This window comes from Erythranthe guttata, chromosome 1 (genome assembly GCF_056151865.1).
Source record: "Erythranthe guttata isolate IM_541 chromosome 1, IM_541, whole genome shotgun sequence".
In the NCBI taxonomy this organism is placed as follows: domain Eukaryota; kingdom Viridiplantae; phylum Streptophyta; class Magnoliopsida; order Lamiales; family Phrymaceae; genus Erythranthe; species Erythranthe guttata.
The window spans coordinates 12,836,199-12,845,628 of record NC_142533.1 but is presented as its reverse complement, the minus strand read 5'-3'; the positions used below and the strand labels follow the sequence as shown (position 1 = coordinate 12,845,628).

General features: G+C 39.9%; 1 protein-coding gene across 1 annotated transcript; it reads left to right on the top strand.

The window, feature by feature from the left end:
- Positions 1-651: 651 nt before the first annotated feature.
- On the top strand, positions 652-1,061 carry LOC105966431 (RNA polymerase II transcriptional coactivator KIWI). The gene has a single exon (XM_012990983.2). It carries the CDS (start codon positions 701-703, stop codon positions 1,034-1,036), a length of 336 nt encoding a protein of 111 aa, XP_012846437.2. The 5' UTR covers positions 652-700; the 3' UTR covers positions 1,037-1,061.
- The last annotated feature ends 8,369 nt before the right edge of the window (positions 1,062-9,430 follow it).

Genomic DNA, 9,430 nt, shown 5'->3' with positions numbered 1-9,430 from the left:
TTGAAGTTAATTAATGTTGAGTTGGATAATCAAAGTTCCGACGACCTAGGCCACTGCCGCCAAAAAAAAAAAAAAAAATCAGGCCGGGCCAGAGAGGACTGATCTGGTGGGCGGCTGGGAGGGGATGGTTATGGGTTGGGCTTATTTCAAATAGAAATATGTATGGTTATTTTGGAAATTCATATTTTTTTTGGTTTATTTGAAATGATAGTTAAATGGTGGGTTGATTTGTAGTAAACTTCACTCCATGAACCGAGCTCAAATTCACCCTAAATAAATTCAATGTTAGACAACAAATGTCTTTTTTATTAAATGAATACCATAAAATCAAGTGTAGATTTAAGAAAATCGAAAACTGGAAGGAAACATATTGATCCGAATTTTGATTCCTACACAAAGTATCCCACAATAAAAGGTTCCAAATATTTTATTTAAGTAAACTTAAAAAATATGTTTATATTCTCAAATCTTGGTATATGGCCAACTCAGTAGTTAGTATGCATAATTTTCATTTGAATAGTTTAAATAACGCAAGTAAATCAAATCATACAATGTCATGCAAACTGAATTTAGAAACAGAATATTATATATTTTAATTCATAATCCCCAATGTTTGAACATGGTAAGAGATATGGAAAAAAAAAGATGTATATATACATATTAGTTACTAACATATTATATAGTATACAGATTAGAAGAAATGTTGAAAAGGGGCAAGAAGAGGGATGCCAGCAAGGGAAAGTCCGAAGGCGACGAACTTCCGAAGAAGATCACTTTGAATGCCGGGAATGAGTGGGAAAAGAATGTGATTTGCGAGCTGTCGAAGAAGCGGAAAGTGTTGGTGAGGAACTGGGATGGGAAGGCAGTGATGGATATTAGGGAGTTCTATTTGGAAGACGGAAAGGAATATCCTACCGGAAATGGTTTATCATTTTTCATGGATCAGTGGAAAATCCTTAGAGATCATGTCGATGAAATTGATAAGTTGATGATGGTTCATGGTGGCGACAACGACCAAATAATAGAACCTCGTTAGGATCGGATGTGTTTTTTTCCTCGGAAAGGAATGAATTTTATTCTTCGCGTTTAATTCATATCCGAATAATAACTTCCCATGATTTTTGATAGTTTTGTTTTGCTTGCTCAGATTCCATGTTCGCACCTACATTTAATATTAATAAGTATGTGATTTATTATGGTCATTTTTTATTGCTTCCGCAGTCACAAAATGTGTATTGTGTACATCATAAAGTTGGTGTAAAACTTTAAATAAACTTACACAAGCAATTACACCTCATTGACCTAAGGTTGTAACTTGTAAGTTTAACCACTACTTTCGCATTTTTGCATGAAAATCTTCCATGGAAGCATTGCTGGTCAACCAAAATATATTTCATGTTACAACAATCTTCTTAACAAAATCATTTCTGTTTTCCAGGGAAGGCTTTTGCTTTTGTTTTTTTTTTTTAATTCTTTTTTAAATGAAAAAAATAGAAAACATATAAAAACCTTTAATGTTATAGAGGCGAATGACAAAAAGGTCCATCACAAGGGACTTAAATGCACATAGATCAAAAAAAAAAAAAAACAGTCTTTCAAATAAACTCATCCACATGTCTGTAGTCTAAAATACCCTCCATAATATAATTCTTATCAATTCCATCCATTATGCTCTAAGTTCCTTAATATATTACACATTGACCCCAGATTTAAACAAATATATCACAATAACCCACAAAAAATAATAATTTTTTGAATTCTTTTTTTCATCAAATAATTTTTTTTCTGAATTTTTTTTCAGCCAGATTCTGGCGTTGAATTTTTTTTTCGAAAACTTTTTTTTTCTGAATTTTTTTCCGGCCGGTCAATTACCGTTGACCGCCGGTCTCCGGCGTTGACTTATTTTTTTTTCTTTGAAAAAAATATTTTAATTAATATTACTGTATTGGCTACTAAATTACTATGTGAGACTGTTATATTACTGTTTGGGACATTAATATTATGAATATTATTTTCCCGAACAGTCATATTATTAATATTACTGTCTTAAACAATTAAATTACTGTTAAATACAGTAATTTAGCAGCGAAGACAATAATATTAATTAAAATATTTTATAAGAAAACATATTTCAAAAAAAAAAAAGTCAATTAAAAGTTAAATTACTGTCTCCGACAGTTAAATAACTGCTGGAGACTGTAATTTAGCAGCCAAGACAGTAATATTAATTAAAAAAATTAAGTAAAAAAATTCAATTAACAGTTAAATTACTGTCTCCGACAGTTAAATAACTACTGGAGACAGTAATTTAGAAAGAAAAAAAAAGAATAATCAAACAATTAATGTTATCTTTTTAGAAAATTAATTAAAGAAATATAATAATTTCTCAACATAAGTCAATTTTTGAAGTGTATGATATTCTTTCAAATGCATATTGTATATATTTTATTTATATGTATATTACATATTTAATTCCAAATTTATTAACATAACTACTTAATTAATAATCTAAATAAAATAATAGAAAAAGACGCTCAAACAATTATTTTTTTGGGAAACGTGATTAACCAAATATAACTGGAAATTCCATACAACAATACAACCGTAAATTATGTCATATCAATATAGGCCTTTTACCTCTCTGTGGTTTGCACAATGTAGCGCCCGTCAGTATATCTGTTAAAGGTTAACGGAGGATGGTTAATGTCTAAAATACCCTTCTAATTTCTTACAAATTACATGCCCTAACCACGACCCTCATACAGGTGGTAAATCGTTTCCCCCAAATTCACACAACTCACCCAAATTTCCCAAATTAACTCTTCTGGATTTGACAAACTCCAATAGTATTCAACCAGTTCTTCGCAAGATTAGGGAGTTAGTGCTCAAAGAATGTGATTACGACAATAGATGAATGATGATGCTAAAATGTAGCTCACCTAGGGTGGTGTAGAAAATGAACTGGGAGAGCAAAGCAGACCAGTTGCTTGACAACTTGATGATCCTGAGGTACCTGCGATCATAGAACACATGAACTAAGCCGGGGGTTGATCCGGCGGAAACCCCTCCGACGCTCAAGTCAGACGTGCTGATCATAGAAATAGTCCAGAGAATACAGTTGATAGTATTGCTCAGTTAATAGGACGTACCTTAATAAAATGAGGAAAACCTCTATTTATATGTCGTTTATTGGGTTGGGTTTGCTTTGTTGGGCCCAAGCCTTACTTGAAGGTGTTTGGGCCTCGGTGATATTGGTCTTCGACATTGGGCTCGTGGCCCAGTAGGTAAATAACTTGTAGGCCCATTGGGTTGGCCCAATTAGGCATATCATTAAGCCCCCCACTCTCGAGTCGATGTGGGGGCCATGTCGAAATGGGTTCTCAATCGTGTCGAGAGTGAAAATTGTAGTGTTCGTTCTTTGGCATATGGCCTGATGGTGTGCGTAAATGCATTGGAGCGTGTGTCGGAGGGGCGTGAATGCGCGTTGGCGCGACTAAGTTGTCGCTATGTAAGTTATTTGAGTGGTCGGTGTTGTCCTGCGACGATGTAGTAGCGAATTGTCTCCTCGTGGGAGTTGTCTCGTCGCGGGGTAATATAGTTGATCGAGTTATCTCCTCGTGGGAGTTGTTTTGCGATAATGTGGTAGCACGGATCAAGTAATCTCCTCGTGGGAGTTGTCTCGTCGGGGGGTAATTGAGTTGATCGAGTTATCTCCTCGTGGGAGTTGTCTCGTGATAATGTAGTAGCACGGAGCTAGTATTCTCCTCGTGGGAGTTGTTATTTATCGACATTGTCAATGTTTTGACGCGTTGCTTGTATGTGTTTACATATAGCCTTGTGCGTGATGTACTTGAGGAGGGGATCAGGCTCTCAAGAGTTTTTTTATGGGGATCGTGCCCATTGTTAGACCTCGTGGGTCGTAAGTATGTTTGGACCGTGGCCACGTTTTAATGAAGGACCCATCGAAAACAAGTAGATAAATTTTGAGTAATCAAGCTGGCCAGGCTATATAGATTCTCATAATATCTCTAAGTGTTTCTAGGGTTGTAATCGTGCTAACTTGAGCTTGCGATTATGTAGTGCATTGCGAGCGAGTTGTCTCTTCAAGAGAGTTGTCTTGCAGCGAAGTTGTAGAAGCATTGGATGACGCGCAACTGAGGAGCGTGCATATTGAGGTCGCTCTGAGCGAGTTGTCTCCTCGTGGGAGTTGTTTCGAGGCGAGTCTTATTACCGAGCGAGGTAGCTCTTCGTGGGAGTTGCCTTGCAACGGATTTGTAGTGCCAAGCGAGGTGGCTCCTCGTGGGAGTTGTCCTGCAACGGGCTATAGGATTGAGCGAGTGGACTCCTCGTGGGAGTTATCTCGCTGTGGGTTGTATTACTGCGCGAGTTGGCTCCTCGTGGGAGTTGTCTCGCAAGGGAGTTGTAGGAGCATCGGATGGCGCGCGACTGAGGAGCGCGCGGACTGAGGTTGTTCTGAGCGAATTGTCTCCTCGTGGGAGTTGTCCCGCTGCGGGTTGGGGTACCGTGCGAGTTGTTTCCTCGTTGGAGTTGTCTCGCAACGAGTCTTTTTACCGAGCGAGGTGGCTCCTCGTGGGAGTTGTCTCGCGGTGGGTTTGTCTCGTAAGCCCCCCACTCTCGATTCGATGTGGGAGCCTAGTCGAAAATGATACCGGATCGTGTCGAGAGTAGATCGGTGTTGTAGTCTTGCGTTAATCGTTGGCATGGCGTGGAGAAATAATATTTTTTATTTGTCCATTTGAGAGCGTGCGCGATTTAGAGATGCGCGTTGGAGAGCTTGCGCAATTTGGTGGAGCGTGTTGAAATTCACGTGTGATTTGGTGAAGCAGGTCAAAATCTATGCGCAATTTGGTGGAGTGTAGTTATAGTTCCGCGCGCCCCAAAGCAAGAGAGGAGGCGCGCGCATGGGGTCGCGCGCGCAATGAGGACGCGCGGCTATTGGGCGGCGCAATTAATGCGCGGAGAGAGAGAAATTGATGGGAGGGTTTGATTTGATGGGGGCATGGGGAGGCGCGCGGACCAGAAAAAGTAGGAGAGAGAGAGGGTGGGGCGCGTGGTATCACGCGCGGAGAGATAGTAGAATAAGGGCGGGGCGCGTGATGTGCACGCGCTGAGAGAGATCAGTGGGGCGCGTGACGCGCACGCGCGCGTTGGCGCGTGAACGCCACGCGCAGTCTGTGTAATTTTTTTTTTTTTTTTTTTTTTTTTTTTTTTTTTTTTTGGAAGCCGCGCGCGCGGCTCGGCTCGGCTGCTCCCCCCCCCTTTTTTTTTTTTTTTTTTTTTTTTTTGAGGTGGCGCGCGGCTCGGCTCTCTCGCGCGCGCGGTTCCGTTCTCTCGCGCGCGCGCGGCTCCGTTCTCTCGTGCGCGGCTCGGCTCCGCTCTCGCGCGCGCGCGGCTCAGCTCGGTCGCGGCTTGGCTTGGCAGCATTTTTTTTTTTTATTTATTTTTTTATCTTTCGTCTTCTAATTCTTCTTCTATTACTCTCTTTTTTCTTCTTCTTTTTTCTCTTCTACTTCTTCTTCTTTTCTTGTTTTTTCTTCTTCTTTTTTCTTCTTTTTTTTTCTCTTCTACTTCTTTTTCTTGTTTCTTCTTCTTTTTCTTGTTTCTTTTTTCTTCTTCTTTCTTCTTCTCTTTTTTCTTCATCTTTTTTTTTTTTTAATCTTCTTTTTTTCTTCTTCTTTCTTCTTCATCTTCTTTTTTATTTGGTTGATATTCACCCCCTTGGGGATGTTTTATTTTTTGAATAGGGATGTTACCCTCGTTCCTTGAGATGGGATGTGCACCCCCTTGGGGATGTTCTATTTTTTGAGTAGGGAGATTATCCTCGTTCCTTTAGATGGGATGTGCGCCCCCTTGGGGATGTTCTATTTTTTGAGTAGGGAGATTATCCTCGTTCCTTGAGATGGGATGTGCACCCCCTTGGGGATGTTCTATTTTTTGAGTAGGGAGATTATCCTCGTTCCTTGAGATGGGATGTGCACCCCCTTGGGGATGTTCTATTTTTTGAGTAGGGAGATTATCCTCGTTCCTTGAGATGGGATGCCCAACTTTAAGATGGGATAGCCCCCCATTTAGGATGAGGCGATCACGAACCACTGGGGTGAGATGCTCCACCTTGGCGATATATGGTGCCATTGATTCAGTGGCAGCACGAGTTGAATCTTCCGTGATCTTACGCTGAAGGTTTTCTTCGGTTATCTGAACCGTTCGAGAAGTAAGTAGAAATTGATCATGTTGAGGACCCAGTGGGGCCTCACGAGGAGGAGCGTTGGCTCCTGCTATGACGAATGAAATGTTTAAGGGGCGATGTGAACCCCCAGGGAGTCGATAACCCTTGGCGAACGAAATATTTTGGGAGCAGATGTAAACCCCCAGGGAGTCTGTAACCCTTGGCGAACGAAATATTTTGGGGGCGATATAAGCCCCCAGGGAGTCGATAACCCTTGGCGAGCGAAATATTTTGGGAGCAGATGTAAGCCCCCAGGGAGTCGATAACCCTTGGCGAACGAAATATTTTGGGGGCGATGTAAGCCCCCAGGGAGTCGATAACCCTTGGCGAGCGAAATATTTTGCGGGCAGATGTAAGCCCCCAGGGAGTCGATAACCCTTGGCGAGCGAAATATTTTGGGGGCAGATGTAAGCCCCTAGGGAGTCGATGGCGGTGGTGCCATAGGTGGCTATGTAAGCTCCCAGGGAGTCGATGGCGGTGGTGCCATAGGTGGCTCCACATGTGGAGCAGGTGTTGGTATCGCGTTGGGAGCATCTGCTCCCATCGTGGCGATATATTGAGTCATCCTCGGTTATTTGAACCATTCGAGGAGCAGGGAGTGGTGGATCGGCGAGTGGTGGGTCCCGAGGGGGATCACCTGAACCTCGCGAGGCGAATCCATGGGATGTGGAGGAGGTGGCAAGCCAGAGCCTCCACGAGGTGGGAGGTCGTTAGCTGTGTCATTTTCTCTCCGAGCAGACGCCTCAGGAGGATCTTGTTGGCTACGTGATCTGGTTTGCATCGTTCCCACAGACGGCGCCAAAATGATGATGCTAAAATGTAGCTCACCTAGGGTGGTGTAGAAAATGAACTGGGAGAGCAAAGCAGACCAGTTGCTTGACAACTTGATGATCCTGAGGTACCTGCGATCATAGAACACATGAACTAAGCCGGGGGTTGATCCGGCGGAAACCCCTCCGACGCTCAAGTCAGACGTGCTGATCATAGAAATAGTCCAGAGAATACAGTTGATAGTATTGCTCAGTTAATAGGACGTACCTTAATAAAATGAGGAAAACCTCTATTTATATGTCGTTTATTGGGTTGGGTTTGCTTTGTTGGGCCCAAGCCTTACTTGAAGGTGTTTGGGCCTCGGTGATATTGGTCTTCGACATTGGGCTCGTGGCCCAGTAGGTAAATAACTTGTAGGCCCATTGGGTTGGCCCAATTAGGCATATCAATGAACTAGGTGAAGAAGGTGCTTGCGACAATACATCGAATTGTGAACGAGTCATGGAAGTTCCCAAGTAAGTTATTCATTTTAATTCCTTCTTTGTCAATATTTATGCTGATTTTTGTTTTTATTTCGTTAAATAGAGATACCCAGGTGTTTTTGTCCACAATTTTTTTTATGATATGGCTGGAATCCATAATTTATCTGGGTGAAATACTGAAATTTTGTATTGGTCTCATGTATTGGGTTCAGATTTTGCCCTTATTATATTGTTTGAATTGTCCCTTTTATGTCACTTTGTCTGCTTTCAATGTGTCTTGTGGTCCATGTTCGATTTTTTTATTCTTTGGAAGAATGGTCCCAATTTTGGACCAATTTTTATCTGGAACTTTTTTTTTATATTCTTTCAGCTCTAATTATGTACTGAATATTATGCATTATGTAATTTCCCAATTCTAGACCAATTTTATCCACTTGCAGTACATAATTAGCCATTATCTGGAACTTTTTTTTATATTCTTTCAGCTTTAATTATGTACTGAATCTTATGCATTGTGTATTTTTTTCTTATTATAGGAACCCCGTGACTATAGAATTCCATTATGGAGGAAATTTTATGTGGAAACCTATGATCAAGTATGTTGGAGGAATGGTGGAGTTTTTAGAAATTGAAGATAGAGCCACACTGTCTTATATGTACTTTGAGCAGTTGTATCACTCTCAGTTGGGAATCAATGAGGGATGTTTGATCTACTATAGAGTGGGTGGTGAAACTTTAGATAGAGGTTTGAAAAAATGGAAGGGGAGTGAGGATGTAATTCAGATGGTTACAGCTTATGAAGGCCTAGATGTCATTTGCATGTATGCAGAAAATGTTGAAGAAGAAGATGGGAGAAATATTGATCCCGAAGATGAAGATATTAATAAAGCTATTAATGAAGTGTTTGCAGAGATGTTTCCAGAAGCTAATGAACAAGAAACAAACCATCAAGAAGAACAACAAGAAGAAAATCAGCAAGAAGAAGAAGATGATGATAGTGATGATGAAGATTATGAAGAAGATGAAGATAGACCACCATCTGAAGTGCGTAGTCATCCTAGCTGGTTTGAGAAAGGCATGGAGGTCCCACATGATGACATTTTTATGACTGAAACTATTGGAAAAGAGGCAAGTAAAGGTCCTGATGTGCAAGTGGAAGAATGGTGGTCTGATTGTGGATATCCTATGGAAGCTGAAGACATCTTGAATAGTGATGCTAAAGGTGAACAGTATGAGGAATTCAATGAGGCTAATGGCACTAAGAATCCTGTTTTGTCTGTAGGGTTGAAGTTCTCCACACCACAACTTTTTAGAAAAGCTACTAAATTACTATGTCAAACAGTAATATTACTATTTGGGACATTAATATTATGAATATTATTTTCCCGAACAATAATATTATTGATATTACTGTCTGAAACAGTTAAATTACTCTTCAAGACAGTAATTTAGCAGCGAAGACAATAATATAAATTAAAATATTTTTTTAAGAAAAAAAATTTCAAAGAAAAAAAACAGTCAATTAAAAGTTAAATTACTGTTTCCGACAGTTAAATAACTGCTGGAAACTGTAATTTAACAGCCCAAGACAGTAATATTAATCAAAAAAAATTAAGTAAAAAAATTCAATTAATAGTTAAATTACTGTCTCCGACATGTAAACAACAGCTGGAGACAGTAATTTAGCAACGAATTCAGTAATACTAATTAAAATATTTAAAAAAAAAAAGTCAATTAACAGTTAAATTACTGTCTCCGACAGTTAAATAACTGTTGGAGACAGTAATTTAGCAACCATGACAGTAATATTAATTAAAATATTTTTGAAGGAAAAAAAAAGTCAATTAACAGTTAAATTACCCGTCTCCGACAGTTGAATAACTGTTGGAGGCAGTAATTTAGTAGCCAAGACAGTAATATTAATTAAAAT

Coding starts and splice junctions, on each gene's coding strand:
- LOC105966431 (XM_012990983.2), top strand. CDS start 701: ATGTTGAAAAGGGGCAAGAAGAGGGATGCCAGCAAGGGAAAGTCCGAA.